The sequence below is a fragment of the Pezoporus wallicus genome, unplaced genomic scaffold (genome assembly GCF_028554395.1).
Source record: "Pezoporus wallicus isolate ANWC-B61680 ecotype Strahan unplaced genomic scaffold, APGP_CSIRO_Pwel_v1 contig_13961, whole genome shotgun sequence".
In the NCBI taxonomy this organism is placed as follows: Eukaryota; Metazoa; Chordata; class Aves; order Psittaciformes; family Psittacidae; genus Pezoporus; species Pezoporus wallicus.
This window is the reverse complement of record NW_026639900.1, coordinates 456,172-473,494: the sequence shown is the minus strand read 5'-3', so window position 1 is coordinate 473,494 and position 17,323 is coordinate 456,172. Positions and strand designations below refer to the sequence as shown.

The following is a 17,323-nucleotide window of genomic DNA, read 5'->3' as shown; positions in this document are numbered from 1 at the left end:
AATCTGTAACTTTCATGGCTCATGTTGCAAAGCCTTTTGTAATTCCTGAAGGATAGGGATGATTTGAAGACTGAGAGCAGTGGGGAGAGAGGAGGAATGATTCTATTGCTACTGATGTTTCAGAAATATAAAGTAAATGCTGTTGGCAACACTTTCTGCCTCAGTAAGTAGAATGCGTTTGGTGTGCTGCTGTGCTGTAAGGGGGTTTGATTGTTTCTCTGGACAGATCAGCCATCACTGTCTTCCCCCAGAGGACTGATGGGAAACACGATTTCCGTGTTTGGAACAGCCAGCTCATCCGATACGCTGGGTATCAGATGCCAGATGGGTCTGTCATCGGAGACCCTGCCAGCGTGGAGTTCACACAGGTACATACAGAGCCCCAGCTGCTTTCCCTCTGTCTGACCCATCTGTCTTTTATGCTTTTTCCTTGCATGTTTATGCAGAGGGGAGGGAAATGTGGTGGTGAGGAGTCAGTGGCATGTTCTGCCCCACAGGTTTTAGGTGCAGGCTGAAGCAATAATTTCCTGCAATCCTGATACAAGAATACTCCCCTTCACCTCAGAACAGGGTGAGCTAATGCCTCCCTTAAGTCAGGGACACAGTTAGTACTTGAACAACATGCCTCAACATTGTTTGAATGAGAAAGATAACCTTTACCACTTAGAATTTACCCCAGCAGCTTTTAGAGCTACCTTTTAAAGGTTAACATCCTTTTGTCTTCGAATTTGGGGGGGGGGCAACCAACCTAAACCCCCCCAAAATGTACTTTCTTTATTTACAGCTCTGCATTGAGCTTGGGTGGAAGCCGAAATACGGCCGCTTTGATGTAGTTCCCCTTGTTCTGCAAGCAAACGGCCAAGACCCAGAAATATTTGAGATCCCGCCAGAAATTGTCCTCGAAGTTCCAATGGAGCATCCAAAGTAAGCAGCAAGATTTAGATAATTGCGTTTCTGCCTCTGCCTCACCTTGGCAGGTTATCAGTCATTTTATGAGTTCTTTGTTAGGGTGAGACGATGGTAAATAGTCCTGAGAGACCCAGTTACCGCACTGTAAAGGGAAACTGCTCTGAGCTTTTGCAGACTGTGCTTCACAGGTCATTTCTCCTAGAGCTAGTACTCTTTATCTACCTGGACTTTTCTGGGTATTGCCTAAAGGGGGAAAAGACACATAAAGTGATCAAAATGCTTGTTTAACAGGTATGAATGGTTTAAGGAGCTAGATCTGAAGTGGTATGCGCTGCCTGCTGTCGCCAACATGCTGCTTGAGGTGGGAGGCGTGGAGTTCACTGGGTGTCCTTTCAATGGCTGGTACATGGGCTCAGAGATTGGAGTGCGGGACTTCTGCGACGTGCAGCGGTACAACATCCTGAAGGTAACCTTCTGAAGGGGGGTGTGCTGGTTTGTGATCACACTTGGTGGGTGGTGGCTTCTGAGAAGAGACGCCGTCAGTCTGTGCTGGGTCGGGTGCTGTGTTTACATCACACACTTCAGCACTAATCTAACACAACACCCCGGTTATTGTGGGACATGTTGGACTTCTGCCCAGATCACCATGCCAGATTGTGTGGCTGGTTTACAGTGTCCTGACAGTGTCTGTTCCAAACAGCTGGATAGAATGGTGAACCTGCAGCTGTAAAAAATACAGAATATGGTGTCCAAAGGGAATTCTTCCCTGATTTGACCCCGAGTCCTGCTGATTCAGGACTTCTGGTCTCTGACGTTTCTCAGAGGTGCATTTCTGTCAGTTCCAGTCTGCTGTTGACATGGCATTCCTGGTGGATAACTGCAGGTCTTGGGCACTTCACCAATGCGAATTAAAAATGATGGCTTATAACCAGAAACTGCCACTTTTTAACCTGTTTAGTCCAGGAGAAAATCACTCTCTGCTTTACCAAACTCATAATTCAAGTTACCTCTTCCCCCTTCTGCAGTACATTTTCCTGCATATTAGTGTGTTGAGGTGGAGAAATCATGAGGTCTAAGTCCCACATAATAAATTTGCTGTTCTCTTTTCTGTCTGTTTTTCACATATAGGAGGTGGGGAGGAGAATGGGACTGGAAACAAACAAACTTTCATCACTGTGGAAAGACCGAGCTGTTGTAGAGATAAATGTGGCTGTGCTTTACAGCTTCCAAGTAAGTCAACAAGTGTGGTATCTGGAGAGACACTGACTATTGGGTGCCTATTTTTCCTCTCACTTATAACAGCTTTATACAAATACAGTGCCAGTGGACAATGCTCAAGGGAGGTTATCAAATGATTCCAAAAGAGTTATTCTTGATTTACACCTGGGAAAGCAGAGGAATCTGTATTTCCTGTTGTTGACAGAAAACAATCTCAGGTGAAGGCAGAAAAGAGAGAAAAAAGGAAGTGAAGGGCAAAATTGCTCATCCTTTTAATACAAGTCTCAGAATCTATGTAAAGCTATTGGATGAATATCTTTTATTTGCCATTACAGCTTATTTAACATATCATAACAATATGAAAGATGGGTAAAAAGGAATCCAAGGCTTTTCAGGATGTGCTCCAGTGCTGGAGAGGTAAAATGCTGATGTGATAAAAAAAGGGAGGGGCTAAGAGTCCTGAGTCAAAGGTCCACCTCTATCTGTATCTGTATCGTAGTTGCTGATAGTAATTATTTCCCAGCACTGAATATAGTCCTTTAAATAGTAACCAAAGCAAAAGGAGTACATCAGGAAGAGGAGCAGAATGGGATTTTTAATGTATGTCTGTCTTTTTGCAATTCTAGAAACAGAATGTGACCATCATGGATCACCACTCAGCTGCTGAGTCCTTCATGAAGTACATGCAGAATGAGTACCGTGCGCGAGGAGGCTGCCCAGCTGATTGGGTGTGGATCGTACCTCCCATATCAGGGAGCATAACTCCTGTCTTCCATCAGGAGATGCTGAACTATGTCCTCACTCCCTTCTATTACTACCAGGTACACATTAGCCAAAAACGATGATCCTAGTGGCCAACTTCAGCAGTGCAGATACAATAATATTTCATTCAGAAATCCAAATGAAAAGCCCTGGTTAATGAAAGCTCACCAGAGAGATTCATAAATACACATTGTGTTTTTATTGTTCCACATTTCTTACCTCAAGCTTAACTTTTTCCTGTTTTTAAAGGTGGATGCATGGAAAACACATGTCTGGCATGATGAGACCCGGAGGCCAAAGAAAAAGGAAATCAAGTTTAGCATCTTGGCCAAGTAAGTTGTTCAAATAAGAATCCTCATTTTGTCCAACTCTTCAGTTCTTGTGATGTTTCTGTTTCACCTTGGTTGTTTTTTTAATACTAATAATTACAGTGGGGACCACTTGAATTGTTGAATCATAGGCTTACCTGCCATGGTTAGGTAATATTAATATCTAAGATTCTTACTCAGGGCTATCCCTAGTGCTTCTGAACAATCTTCCAAGGAAAAACCATGTTCAAGTTCAGTATTTCCTAGCTTGGTTGTGAGTCAATTTGAGTTACTGTTTATATAAAGAATTGTGTGTGATTATTTTTCCCCAGGGCTGTCCTCTTTGCATCTTCACTCATGCAACGAACAATGGCAGCCAGGACCAAGGTCACTGTAATCTATGCAACAGAGACTGGGAAATCTGAAACACTCGCCAACAATCTGTGCAGCTTGTTCAACTGTGCCTTCAGCACCAAGGTAAGAAAGCCTTAATCATCCACGCTAAATGGAGGAAGATGTTTGGCTGGTGTCATCAGCTTCTGCAAGCCTTTTCATTCCCTAAACTTATGTTTTGAACATTCAGTAAATACAAGTTGGATTGGGACTTTGATTTTGTATTCATTTAACGTTGCACCTTGTAAACGTGGTCAGTGGTCATCTGACAACCAGGGATATCTAATGCTGGTTCTTATGTCTGCCAGCAGTTTCTCATGAGCTTTATACCTTCCAGATTCTGTGCATGGATGAGTACAACATTCGTGACCTGGAAAAAGAAACACTTCTGTTAGTGGTTACCAGCACTTTTGGCAATGGAGGTTCTCCAAATAATGGAAAGGTAATATTCACCTCAGAAGTGTGTATGGGGCTCAACTCAAACACTTAAGACCAAAGACAACCCTTTCTTTTACCCCATGTACTTAAGAAAGATATAGATCAGGGTCTCAGTTCTATTTTTAATCAGAGCATTTTTCTAACCTGAAGTATTTTATGGATTTTCATACAGACTTTGAAGAACTCCTTGCTCACCCTGAAATCACTGAGAAAAAAGATCAGGTAGAACACTTTGTTGTTTGATTTGCACGTGATTGAGTCCTTTTGCATTTCATTTAGCATAACACAGTGGTCTTTCTTGTATCTCCTCCTGCAGATACGCTGTGTTTGGTTTGGGCTCCAGCATGTATCCGGAGTTCTGTGCCTTTGCTCATACCATTGACCAAAAACTGGCCCAACTTGGGGCTTCTCAGCTCACTCCAATAGGTGAAGGAGATGAACTTGGTGGGCAAGAAGAAGCCTTTCGCTCATGGGCAGTCACTGCATTCAAGGTGACCACATAAATAGCTCGTATTTTACTTTGTTCATTCATTCCTTTTATTTCAGTATTCACTGGCCTCCATAAAAATGGGGGGGAATGAAGGAAAACAAACAACTGGATTTATATTCGAGTTTTGAACTCCCCTTTTTATACTGCTTGCCCAAGTTGAAGAGGGAACTGGGCCCCTTTTCTCTTTATTTTTTGATATTCACATAAAGCTCCTTTGCGATAGTGGAATGTTCAGGATGAACATTCAGCATCAAACATCAGGAGTTTTGGAAGTAGATTGGGTTTTAGCTATACTGGTCTAGAAGTGGAACCTTTCTGAATCCCTGTCACGTCACTAAACTCAATAGAATCAATAAAATTAGCACCGAGTTCTCCTCAATGCAGCACTAAGATTTTTTTCTATTATCCTTATGAATAGCATTCTTTTTCTTTGTTCTAGACTGCCTGTGACATTTACAACATCCAGGGCAAAGCCAGTATTCAGTTGCCTGAGATTTATACCTCTGATGAAAGCTGGGATCCTAAGAATTACAGGATAGTGCATGACTCTCAAACCATGGTCTTGGCTAAAGGTATTACCTCCCACGTCTCGCCTTCTCTGTCCATTTTGCTTCAGATAGGTCTGAACTGGAAAGGTTTATATAGTGACATTGGTCCTGCTAGGTGGTAGAATGCAGGTAATGAAGTGCAGTGGTCAGAGAAAAAAAAGACATTGGTTTCCATTGCATTAATCATTATCTTTTCCATCAGAACACCAGAACTAGGATACATTTGACAGACCCAGAAGAACAAAAGCTGAGATGAAGTACTTTTAGTCAGGGAAGGCATCATGCACACAGGACACATAGGTGACTAATTCTAGGGGAGCATGGTTCAGGTCTTTTCTGCACGTTGTTTGATGACCTTTTAAACAAACCTTATCACAAAATTCCCATGAGTCATGTCCATGTCCTCTTTTCTCAACAGCACTTGGAAGCATTCACAGCAAGGATATCATTCCCATGAAGCTGAAGTTCAGGCAGAATCTTCAAAGTTTAAAATCCAGGTGTGGTACCTCAGTCTTTTGAATATTGCCATACTACATTATACTGCAGTCTTAAACATCTGAAATGTCTGGTTATAGACATCTTCTCCTGCAGTTATTGAGAAATACATACAAGTTTCAAATGATCATTAGAAGTAAATCATTATCATAAGTCCACAGTCATACATACAATCTTAATTCTGGCTTAAGAAAGAGGTGGCTTCGCATTAGGGTCTATGAATGTAGGGGAATAAAAAACTTTGTGATCCAGCCCTTTGATCTCTGCTGAGCTGCTCTGCTGGTTTGGTGCTGAACACAAGTAAGCTCTTGCCAGCTGCCAGCTCAGATTTATTCCTGTTCGGTGCAACTCAAGGGAAATCCTGTCGACGTAACCGAGATGTGTCTGATCTCTTTTCTCTCTATCCAGTCGTGTTACCATTCTAGTCAAGCTTTCCTGTGAGACTGATCGGGAAGTGCACTACCTGCCTGGAGAACACATCGGGATTTTCCCAGGCAACCAGCCAGAATTAGTCCATGGCCTCATTGCACACGTCAAGGATGCGCCTCCAGCTGACCAGACTGTCAGACTTGAAACCTGCACCAAGGGTAAGTTGGTTCTCTTCAGATCAAATAGCAGAGGATGTTTGACAGATTTCTCTGCAGTTCCTGAGAAGTTTTATAGACTGAATTTTCTATATCATCCTTAAGTTTCAATAGGATTTTGTGGAAGCTTTTAGTTACTCTTACAACTCTCAATTCTGACTTTGCACACTCTGGCAGCCCATGGTAACTGCACCAGCGTTTGCAGAGTTATCCTGGGTTGACAATGTAACTCAGTCGCTGAATTGGCCACTGACTGCAATTAAACAGAGTTTGCTATGTATGAGTCCTAAAATAGATTTGCATGTTGTGACCATCTTTCCATCTTAGTAGGAGCCATCTGCCAAATCATAGCATTCTGACACCCAGAAAGATGATGTGTTCAGATGGAAAACTTCATTTTGAAGTGGTGTTTTGCTATCATGCAGTTCTCTGCACCAGAGCCTCCACTTACAAAAGTCTGAAGCCTCACACTAACGTCTCTTCAGAAGGGCCCTGTGGTCCAGACCTGCTGCAGCCTCATCTGAAGTGAAGGACACCGAGTTTTGTAAAGCTCTGCAGATGTCAAATGCTGTGGGAACTGAGAAGTGTTCTTTTGTTTCCCTGGTTTCCAGGTGGCTGCTGGACAAGGGACAAGAGGCTTCCAGCCTGCACACTGCCCGAGGCACTGACGTACCTGCTTGACATCACCACTCCACCCTCCCAGCAGCTGCTGAAGAAGCTCTCCCAGCTGGTAACAGCGGAGGGAGACAAACAGAGGCTGGAAGTTTTGTGTCAGGTAAGTGTTAGGGCTACGTTTACATTAGGAGACAGTGCACTGGGCCATGTGATGCCCTTTCATTTTGCAGCAGAAGCTAAGGAGTTTTGTAGTGATGGTGCCTGATTTTATGCCTCTGTTACATGTTCTGTGTGCCCGTAAAGCCAACCACAGAGAGAAGGGCTGGTCTTGTGGCTCACTTGGGCGTGGGAATCGAGATGTCTTCAGATCTGGCATTTCCTGTGGGGCTCTGGGTGGGTTGTTTTGCCTGCCCATGTCTCGTGCTTCCTCATGGTGGTTCCTGGTGATGTGCCACTAGAACAGCTCACAGCTGGCAGGTGGAGGGGCTGCAGGGGAGAGGGTAGGTATTTTTGCCAGAGGATTTGGTACCATGCACTAAGAGGGACTTACACACCAGTAACCAGCCTGGTAACCACTGGTGTGTAAGGGCTTGCTTCTCCTGCTGGGCTCAGTGAGGCCCAGGAGGTATCAGGGCCTGGGCCCATAGTGTTGTGGATGGCCCCTAGCAGGGGGCTCAGAAACAGGCTCAGTCTCTACATCCACACTGAGTGAGCTGGTATCTGAGAAGGTCATAGCAGGTATCCTGTACCTCTGTGTTCAAAAATGAAATGGCTACTTAGGGAACCCCAGTGTCACTTTAGGCAAAGTTTTGAGAGCTCTCTGGTGATTTGCCTGCACATTTCGTTGAACATAAGGCAGAAAGCTTATATATAAATGACATTGCAGATCTCCCTGCTCTGCTGATCTCAGTGTGAATGACCTGCTAACGTTGTCATGGTGGATTTTGGCTTTTAGAGCACAGAAGAATACAATAAGTGGAAGTTTTACAACAGCCCGAACATCCTGGAGGTGCTGGAGGAGTTTCCCTCTGCTGAGGTCTCAACAGCTTTCCTCCTGACTCAGCTGCCGCTCCTGAAACCCAGGTACTATTCTGTGAGCTCCTCCTGTGACCTGACAGCCAGAGAGATTCATCTGACAGTTGCAGTTGTAAACTACAGGACAAGAGGTGAGGACATTTGGTTTCACTTCTCTCTGAATTAAATGATGTTTAGGCTGCATTGAGGTGCAGGAATTAACTGTCTCTGCCATATGGCATGAAGCATACCTACAGCAACAAGTTTGTATTGTGATACATACAGAGCAGTGTACTGCAGTGCAGATGCTCATACTGTGTCAGGGTGGGCATCATCATCAGCGTATCCTTGTTCTATGAATCATTACTAGACATTACCTATTCCTTATATTACTTATTTAAAACCCATAATTTTAGGTGTAAAATGTGTCTTTTTAGACGAGAGAGCTTTAGAACTGACAGATGTTTTCCCTTGCTCTGAGCAGATGGACAAGGGCCTTTGCACCATGGAGTTTGCAGCACGTGGCTGAACACAATAGCTCTCAATGAAATGGTTCCGTGCTTTGTACGCAGGTGAGTGTCTGACAGAGAAACAGGGAAAGAAACAGAAGGCAATGGTTCTGAGGTCAGCTTCTTCAGTGGGTTTTTCACTGGGTGCATTTGGTTTTCAAGGGAGTGGTGAGTGCAGGTTGGAATATCTGAGTGTGAGGAGAGGGAATTCCCCATCCTCCAGAGATGGGATCCTGTACCTTGTCTTACATTGAGTAAGATCAGACTGGTGACTTCGGTTGTGCTGCTGACAGTCAGTCAGGACACAGGCACTGAGCTCTCACATCAACTAATGGCATCATTAACGTCGTTCTGCATTTTAGTGCCAACGAATTCCATCTCCCAAAGGAGCCAAGCAGGCCGTGCCTCCTGATCGGCTCAGGAACCGGAATTGCTCCCTACCGGAGCTTCTGGCTGCAGCGTCTCCACGACTTGGAAAAGAGAGGTACTGATGGGGATTGCCACAAGGGGGAGGCCAGAACCTGCCTGGCAGCAGGAGACGTCCCTCGCCCTCCGAATGAAACCTCTGCAGAGGGAGACACCCAGAGACACTGCCCAAGAGCCCTGCCTGAACCCTGCCCTGAAACAGCTCCTCTGTCCCGTTGAGACCATTCTGGTGATCTCGAGGTGTTTGGTCACTTGGAGGAGCAGCCCCTGTGTCCTTGTAACTGCTCTGTGTTCAGTGACTGCCCCAGACACTCAAAACGTGGAGGGGAAACACCTTGGCCTGCCCAATCAGCCCATCTGTGGAACCTGCTCCAGCAGGTGATTCCATGTAGGTCCCCAAGGGCTCGGGCAGGTTCCATCCTCCTGCAAGACCCTAAAACCTGAGCAGAACACAGCGTTCCAGGTGTGGAACAGAACAGCTCTACACAGCCAGTGGCTGTGGCAGCGGGGCCCGCTATGGGGATAGTCATAAGGGATAATGTGCCTTTACCAGGAAAGACAAGCAACTTGCCAATGTTGGTTTCAGGGATCAGAGGGGGTGACATGACGCTGCTGTTTGGCTGCCGGCAGCCAGACATGGATCACCTCTACAAAGCAGAAACTGAGGAAATGAAGAGGAAGGGAGTCCTGAAAGAAGTCTACACAGCCTACTCCAGACAGCCTGGCCAACCTAAAGTAAGGCTGCTTCCTCTGCTCTGTGGCTGTGGCAGTTGTAACTGGTTCTGAGGAAGAAGAGTCTCAGTCTGCTGTCGTTAAATCAGGCCTAGCCTCCAAATCTGGGGCCTGTAAAGACAGCATGAAGCTGTTTTCTTCTCCTGTGCTGTGGTGCAGCACGCAGCGGGGCCAGGGTGGTTAAACCCTCACTGTGTCAGCCCCCATTGAAAACCTTTTCTGGCCCTTTTTCTGTTTCTAAGGTCTATGTTCAAGACGTTCTTCAAAGCAAGCTGGGGACCAAAGTGTGCAACCTCTTGCACAAGGAGGAAGGGCACCTCTATGTCTGTGGAGACGTGCGCATGGCCAAGGACGTTGCTCAGGCTCTGAAAAGGATGCTCACGAAAGCCCTGAAGCTCAGCGAGCAGCAGGCAGAGGAGTATTTCTTCCAGCTAAAGGTACGCTGTGACACACGAGGTGGCCTTCCCAGTCACACAGTGCTCCGGGGTGGGACGTGGAAGTCTTCAGTCACCCTCCAGACCTTGAGGGCTGCCATGAGCATGCACGAGGAGAAAAGCTTTACGTGATGAGCTTATTCCCTGCCCCGTGCTGTAAAACACAGTTTCTGTTTGGTTAGGGTGTGAGAGTGATGCCTGATGCCCTTCTCTTACATCTGCCATTTGTTTCTCTTTGGGTCCTGGACATCAGCTTTGGGCTGGGTCCAGAGCAGCAAGAGTTTGTGTTGTACCAGTGGAGCAAAGTGAGTTTAGGCAGTCACTGAAAGCAGAGTGCTTGGGGCTTTTTAGGACCCTTTTGCTACCAGAACTTGTCCTGCAGCACACGAGTGCCTGGGAGTCAGGCAGGTTCTTTTACCGACAGAAACAAAAGCCACTGGCACAGAATGCACAAGACCTTTTGGTTACTGAGCTCCTGCACAGGGAGCAGCGCTGAATTCATCTCTTGGCTTTCCTTTCATTTCTGCAGAGCCAAAAGCGATACCACGAAGATATATTTGGGGCTGTGTTCCCACCGGAAGTCAAGAGAGGGGCGGGAGCTTTGCAACCCAGCAGCCCAAGAGCAAATCACCTCCTGTTTTAGCCAGTCCTTGCACATTTGTCGTTGTTTTCAAAACGCAAGGGCTCAAATCCTCTTTCTCATGCATGTTCCTGTATGTGTGGCACGTATGTACATGTATAGAACATGTCTGTGATGGTAGGATTTGAGCTTTAAACCTCAGCCTTAAGAAAAACATGAAGTTTAACGTTTTGTTGCTATTTATTCTGAGACTTCATTGATTTTCTCAATCGTGAAGATTCAAACTATTTTTGTAATGCTGTCTGCAGTCTGTGTTTGCTGTTTTCTGTAAATATGAGGAAATTCCAAGGTTTTTTTATGGTGTGAGCTGCAAGTGGAATATTTCTTGAACCGCACTGTATCTGTGTGAGGGGTTTGTACCAGATTCTCTCCCTGTGCACGTTTATCCTTTAAAGCAAGTAACTGGACGGTTGTGCTGCTTGGGAATGTTCAGTCCCACGCCTGGGTGCATCTGCAGCAATATTTGCAAATGAGATAATAAAGTGATGGTTCCCAAGTGGCAATACCTGCTCCAGGTGTGGGTGCATGAGGAGGCAGTGGCTGCAGTTCTGCTTCGTGTGTTTCAGGTACTTGAACCTGAATTGTTGTTGTTACACAGCCCATGGCAGGAAGGTTCGGAAGTCAAAAGCACTTGGTACATTTGAATTCTATGCTCTGATTTACTTGATTTGTGTGTAATAAAAGATGCCTTTATATTGAGACAAACGTTGCTGTGGATGGAACTGCTGTTGGCTCTTGCGATTGGCTTCATTACAGCCCCCAGTCAGGATGGGGTTTAAGCTGTGCATCAGGTTGAGCACTTGAGTGGTGCTGCTGGAGGCAGAGGGATGTTCTGGGCTCCCAGGTTATGAGCTCCTCGCTGGTTTGGGGACTCCACCGGGCTGAGAGCGGCAGAGGAGCCCTTTCTGAAGCACCGAGTGGTTGTTTGCTTTCACTTGAGCCCTGCTTACACAGCTGAGGTGGAACCCAGCACTCAGGACAGGCTGGATGCTGAGGCTCCGGGCCGGGGTGCAGGCTCGGAGGGGCCAGCAGCTGATCCTGATCAACTGCTCCATGCAGGGCAGTGAGGGGCAGCTGAGCCCCGCGGGGCACAGCCCCACACACAGAGGCTGCAGTGCTGCTGTGAGGTTGGTCCTGCCGGGCAGGGAGGGCAGCAGGAGCCCGGGTAGGTCAGAGGCTTTCTTTCCTTTCTCTGTGTTGAAATGGTGATTTCTGTTGTTGCTGTGCAAAGGGTTCTGAGTGATGGGGAGGGGGGGGGCACGTCCCTGCCCCAGTCTGTGGGGCTGGAGCCGCTGCTGTGTGCGGGCAGGAGCAGGCTGAGCTCTGGGGTAGGAGGCGGGGATGTGTCGGGATGAGGCTGTGATTTGTTGGGATAACTGATGCGGTGCGTCCGGCTTTCCCGGAGCTTGCCTCAGTCAGGTGCGCTGTAGCCTGGTCTGTGCCGTGGGCTGTTCTGTGGTGCCTTCTGCGAATGACCCTGCCCTCTGTGCCCGCGCTGGGATGTTCTGTGGGATGGCAGAGTGCTGAACGGCCAGCGAGGTGCGGCTGGGCTGGGGAAGGGATGGTCCCCTCCGGGCTTCAGGTTCGGAACGCAATGGAGCGTTCCACGGCGGCGGGCTGGGGCCAGGAACGGTCTCTGCTTGTGCCGGAATTTGTCTCTGCTGAGGGGTGAGCGCCGGCTGCTCCCGGAGGAGGGAGGCGGAGCTTTGGGGGTGTGGGAGAAATGAAGCCCTTGGGCTGTGCACCAGGGACCGCGTTGAGTCCCGAGCGAAGGGGTTTGAATCCGCGGGGATGCTCCGGCCAGGAGGAGGCGCTGCCGCGCACACAGCGCCCGTTAACGCGGCTCGGGGCGCTCAGCAGGGGCTGCGCTGTGTCTGTGGGGCTCTGGGGTGGGGAAAGGGTGGGAAACCTCCTGCGGCTGCTTCACTGGGCCGAGGGAAGGGCGGAGGTTGGGGGCTCCCGGGGGAGATGGGCTACAAGTACACGGGGCAGGGGAGGGGAGGTGAAGCCACGGTTCGGCACCGCTCGCGTTACCCGCAGCAAAGGTTTATTCACCGAGGGGTTCCCACGCGTCCAGGGGCCGCTGCCTGCCTCTGCCGGCTGCAGGAGGTACCGCGGGCCCCGCTGTCGGCGCCACCGGGGTTTCGTTCATTTCCGAGCCATTCTGAAGGCGCTCGGCAGCGAACACAAACCCCGGTGTTCTGCGCAAAGCTTCCAACGCAGCTGGAAGAGCAGGAGGTGCCGCAGCCCCGGAGCCGGGCTGCCCCCGCGGGCTCCACCGGCACCGGGCTCCTGCAGCAGCAGCAGCAGCAACACAACCGGAGCACCACGAGTGCCTCCCCTCTGATAGAAGGGGGCAGGAGGCCGGGTCTGGCTTTCAGGAGCAGTTTATGGGTGTTAAATGCAAACCCAAGGTCGGGTTGAGTTCGAATCCCAGATCTTGTGGCTCAGGCCCGTGCTGCTTTGCCAGCACAAGGGGATGTTGGCTCCCAGGGAATGGGGAAACTGCCTGGCGCAGGGGCAGCGCATCCTCGCGGACAGGGCCTCAGTTAGACCCGAGGTCAGGCCAGGAAGGACAAACAGTGATGGGGCTTGTTCGGGCTTTAATTACTCTTTTTTAATGGGGCTCTGGAGCAGCGCTGCCCATCCTGCTCCTCACCAGGCACAGCCTCAGGAGCAAACCAAGGCTCTGTTGCTCCCCCAGAGAGGCTCCTGCACGCAGGTGCAGCAGCTGATGAGGGACGAGCTCCAGTGTCCATGGGCCAGTTGTTGACTGTTTCCTGCTGGGAAGTTCCAGGTGTTCCTGCTCCCCAGGGCAGGGGTGAGGAGCACAGGGGGCTGCTGCCCCCCAGGACGTGCTCAGAGCTGAGGCTGCAGCCCCAGCACCTGCAGCAGCCGCTGCAGCAGGAGCAGGGTGAAGCCCGGAGGTTTCCTGGCTTAGCTTTGGGGGTGCTGCTGTGATTTACGCAGTGCCCACAGGGCAAACAACAGCTTAAAACCGCTGACGCAGCACTACTGTGGGAACAAACAGGAGCAAGTCTGGAGGAGAACAAGGTGGTGAAGGCTGAACACACGGGGGTGCAGGGGGGTGTTTGTAACAATGGGGAGAGGAGGGAGGGCAGAAGCAGTGCCTGCTACCACCAAACCCATGTTTTGTGTGGGACATGGAACAAAATCACTGCCAGAGCACTCGTGGGAGCGCTCCCGGCTTGCCCGAGGCAGGGGAGCTCTGCCCAGCACAACCCAGGGCTTTCTTTGCCACTGAATTTTCTACAAGTCACCCACCTGCCCCCTTCCCTGCATCATGGGGGCTAGAGCTGCCCCCGTGCCCCTCACAGCCCCCCATGGTGACAGGTGTGTGTATGGGGGTGCAGTGTGCCAGTGCTGCTGGAGAAATGGAATCTGCGGGCTTCCAGGGACCCCTCATGACCCGTCCTCACTCGTAACCTCCACCTCGTGCACTGGAGAGGGTATGGGGGGGGGTGTGTGTCTTCAAATCACTCTGACGCAGTCTGAGCCGGGCTGGGTCAGGTCCTCGGGAGCCAGGCATGACCCTTCCTCCCCGCAGGAGTTCTGTGAAGTTTCACTGGGGCTCAGCCTGGGCAAACCCCACTGCAAGAGCTTGAGTTTTACCATAATGAAAGGCAAGGGCAGGCCTGGCCTCCAGCCCTGCTGCTGGAGCCAGCCCGCTCCCCTGCTCCTGGGGACAACAAGGGCTCCGAAGGCAGAAGGTCGCTGCCGTTCGCCGCAGACCCCAGAAGGAACCCGAAGCGGTTCTGGTTTGGGTGCTGCTGGAGCGCGGCCGCGGTTCAACCGGATTCACTGCTTTATTGTGCTTAAAAAAATAGAGTTCACACAAAGATCCATGTAAACATTCCTTACACAACCGCTGGTGCTCGGGCAGGGCCGGGCCGCCGGGGCCGAGTGCGGACACGGGCGGGAGCAGCGGGGCCGGGGCCAACGACCGCTACAGCTTCTGGTGACTCGGTTCCAGGATTCCCAACCCAAACCTCTCAAAGCGCAGGACAACTTTGCTACTGTTAATGCTGGAGAGAGCGGGGAGGGGAGAAGGGAGGGAAAGTCACTTACTTTGGTCTCCTCACCAAGCTACAGCCCTATAAAAGGAACTACGATGGGTTAGGTTCTGATCCCATATGACTCCAGATTGGCCGCAAAAGAGGCTTAAGTAATTAAGCAGCAAACCCTTGCCCTTGTTTGTCCTCTCTGGTTCCTGGCACGCTCTCCTCAGCCCTATCCTCTGCCCTCCAGGACAAGGTGGTTTTCAAACTCATGAATTGGTAGAGAATGGAAGCAGACCTTCTCTACAGAGGCTGCTGTGTTACCTGCACCTCTGCACAGCCCCAGGCGTTAGGGCAGGGGGTCTGCTGCAGAGGGATGTGAACAGAAGCAAACCTAAGATCCAGAGCACTGATCTGCAAGGGGAGGAGGAGAACCCAAAGGGTGCTCTCGCTTTCCTCCTCTTTCACACAGCAGTGCAGCTGAGCCCAGCTGACCCATGCACCCCACCAGTGCGCCTCTGCCCCATGAGACTCGCACAAGTGACCCCAGGCTCAGGACCCCCACCCTGCTGGGCAGCACCGGCTCAGTCCCACACGCTCATGAGCCCCTGCCCAGGGCCGGTGGCCGCCCGCTGGGGCTCCCAGGAGCGCGGTGCCGCGGTGTTAGGCAGTGGCCTCTTGCAGGCAGGAGCTGTTATTGAAGCGAGCAGCCCACACCCAGCGGGAAAGGCAGAAAAGGAGGAGCTCAGATCAGTGTGGGTTATGTCCGGGTTAATTTCGTGGGTTGGTTTTGCAATGGAAGGTGATTGTCCGAGTTGCCGGTTAGGATACAACACATGGAAACATGCAAGTTGGAGCCCGTTATTGCACCAGTAGCTACAACCTACAGAGAAATACAGGAGGGAAGGGAAAAGACACCATGAGAGTTAGTTTCCAGTTATTTAAAGCAAGTCCTTGAGAGCTATTGTAAAGGTTACACTGGAGCTCAGCGCGGGGTTAGTGCCATGTTTGTCAGAGGGGAGGTGAAGGCATCTTCAGTGGGTCTGGAACCTGAGCCTCCTCCCAGGTGTGACCCCAGGGTAAGGCAGCTGAACAGCAGCGGAGCTGCTGCACTCTCATTTCACTGAGCAGTAACTAATGCTGATAACCGATACTGACACCTCAAGTGCTTCTCCATGTTAATGGCTTTGAGCAGAGAAAGAGCAGGAATGTGTATGAATTGCCATGAACCACTTGTGGGGTGGGGAGGCTCAGTTTGTCACCCAGGCAAAAATAACTTCAAAGGGAAATAGTGGCATGTCCTCTGGTGCTTCCCTTCCTCAGCATCACAGCACAGGGGAAATTCTAATGACCCTGGGGGCAGTGTGGGCCCTTTGCAATGCTCTTGGTAGATCCTCTCCAAACCGAACATAAAGCAGGATAAATAATCTATTGAAGGAGGGAGGGGAACACGTTGAAGTAGGAAATGAACTGCCTGAAGCATGCCAGCTCAGTGTCATAACCTCCTGGTACCTCAAAAGCAGAACAGCATGCTGCTACCCGCCCATCAGAGGTTTGACAGCCCCCAGGAAGGCAAAGGAGAGCCCAGAAATCGCAGGTAGCAAACTGAGCAGCAGGGATGTGCTCGCAGCAGCCAATACTCACTCAGCAGACTTCCAGAAGTGCCCCGGGTGGGAGAGCCGACGGTTCAGTTTTGGCAGTTTTTCAAGCATATCCATGAGGACCGTGAAGCTCGGCCTCTCGCAGGGGTCGAAGGACCAGCACGCCGAGAGGATCTCCTGCAAAGGGTATTTGTGCCTCATCATCTCCACTCGGGTCAAGGCCCCCTCTGCAGAGCAAGCAGCTGACAGCACTGCCTGGCTCCAGCCCAGCCACAGACGCTATAGAGGTCTTGGGCATCCTTATAACCCAGCAGTAACCTGGTGGATGCCCACTTCTGTGTGGCAGTCAGGGGCAGAGGCTTGTACCTAACCTGGTGTCCATTATAATCTATATCTCCCCTGCCTTTTATCTTTAGACTTACAAGTGAGTCTCTTTAAGCAGCCCCTCTTTCCTGATCAATAGCTCTGGGGCAGGATTCCTGCAACCAAGGTACTCACATTGACTTCTTTCCCCAAGCTGACAGTTGCAAGGACTTGCTTCACCCCTTCGCCACTCCCAATCTGCCAGATGAGCGCCTCGGCAGGCTGGGTCTTGAAAGGCCACTCTCTTGCTTGGAGCTCATACCACACAGTCCTGCAACACCAATGGCAAATCAAGCCTTTGCCTGCTTGTGACAGAAAGATGCAAACCCTGTCACTGCTCCCATTCCTTCAGCCAGGCTCTGGAAGGTGTCTGAGGCTGAGCAGCAAATCCCACCCACCCCACGCACCTCCTGCTTGTGGCTTTTGTAGTAGGTGAGGACATTGCATCCTCACTGGAATCCCGCATGTGAGCAGAGGACGGCTGACCCAGAGGGCTCAGCCTGGAACAGATCTCACTTGGGAAGTTCCCATGGCATTCCCGGGTGTCCCTTTCTTACCCAAAGGCGTAGATATCTGCTGCTTTGGAGAAAGGCAGCTTGTCCTCATCTTTCCCAGGGGCCATCTCACGAACAATCTCGGGGGCCAGGTAACATAACCAGTCATGAGGCAGCTTCAATTCATTCTCCCTCCTGAGGTCCAAAAAGAAGTGGCACTGAAACACTGCTACATTAGCCAGGAACAGACCAGATCTGTGCCTCACCTAATGCCTAGGCTTTAGTCACTCAAATGTGTTTGCTGACATTTCATTTCTCATTTTAATGCCAT

The 17,323-nt window shown here is 50.0% G+C and overlaps 2 protein-coding genes across 8 annotated transcripts in view; one reads left to right on the top strand and one right to left on the bottom strand.

The window, feature by feature from the left end:
• The window catches only part of NOS2 (nitric oxide synthase 2), a 72,023-nt gene that overhangs the window by 22,477 nt on the left and 32,223 nt on the right, over window positions 1–17,323 (top strand). For 5 of the 7 annotated variants that reach the window (XM_057416687.1, XM_057416685.1, XM_057416686.1 and 2 more), the window contains 20 exons: window positions 227–368; window positions 785–924; window positions 1,201–1,375; window positions 2,038–2,139; window positions 2,754–2,948; window positions 3,139–3,221; window positions 3,530–3,674; window positions 3,928–4,032; window positions 4,201–4,250; window positions 4,345–4,519; window positions 4,958–5,090; window positions 5,485–5,563; window positions 5,970–6,148; window positions 6,757–6,920; window positions 7,716–7,926; window positions 8,259–8,346; window positions 8,646–8,767; window positions 9,296–9,444; window positions 9,684–9,878; window positions 10,405–10,578. In XM_057416687.1, the coding sequence (XP_057272670.1) occupies window positions 227–368; window positions 785–924; window positions 1,201–1,375; window positions 2,038–2,139; window positions 2,754–2,948; window positions 3,139–3,221; window positions 3,530–3,674; window positions 3,928–4,032; window positions 4,201–4,250; window positions 4,345–4,519; window positions 4,958–5,090; window positions 5,485–5,563; window positions 5,970–6,148; window positions 6,757–6,920; window positions 7,716–7,926; window positions 8,259–8,346; window positions 8,646–8,767; window positions 9,296–9,444; window positions 9,684–9,878; window positions 10,405–10,518 (2,746 nt within the window). In that variant the 3' untranslated portion in view covers window positions 10,519–10,578. Of the gene's footprint in view, window positions 1–226; window positions 369–784; window positions 925–1,200; window positions 1,376–2,037; window positions 2,140–2,753; window positions 2,949–3,138; window positions 3,222–3,529; window positions 3,675–3,927; window positions 4,033–4,200; window positions 4,251–4,344; window positions 4,520–4,957; window positions 5,091–5,484; window positions 5,564–5,969; window positions 6,149–6,756; window positions 6,921–7,715; window positions 7,927–8,258; window positions 8,347–8,645; window positions 8,768–9,295; window positions 9,445–9,683; window positions 9,879–10,404; window positions 10,579–17,323 lie in introns of those variants that run through there. The other 2 variants (XM_057416690.1, XM_057416688.1) reach the window with 2 other exon arrangements.
• The window catches only part of KSR1 (kinase suppressor of ras 1), a 52,567-nt gene continuing 49,567 nt past the window's right edge, over window positions 14,324–17,323 (bottom strand). The window contains exons 17-20 of the mRNA XM_057416697.1: window positions 17,056–17,187; window positions 16,634–16,769; window positions 16,179–16,312; window positions 14,324–14,561 (exon numbers count right to left, since the gene is read on the bottom strand). Of these exons, the coding sequence (XP_057272680.1) occupies window positions 14,483–14,561; window positions 16,179–16,312; window positions 16,634–16,769; window positions 17,056–17,187 (481 nt within the window). The 3' untranslated portion in view covers window positions 14,324–14,482. The remainder of the gene's footprint in view (window positions 14,562–16,178; window positions 16,313–16,633; window positions 16,770–17,055; window positions 17,188–17,323) is intronic.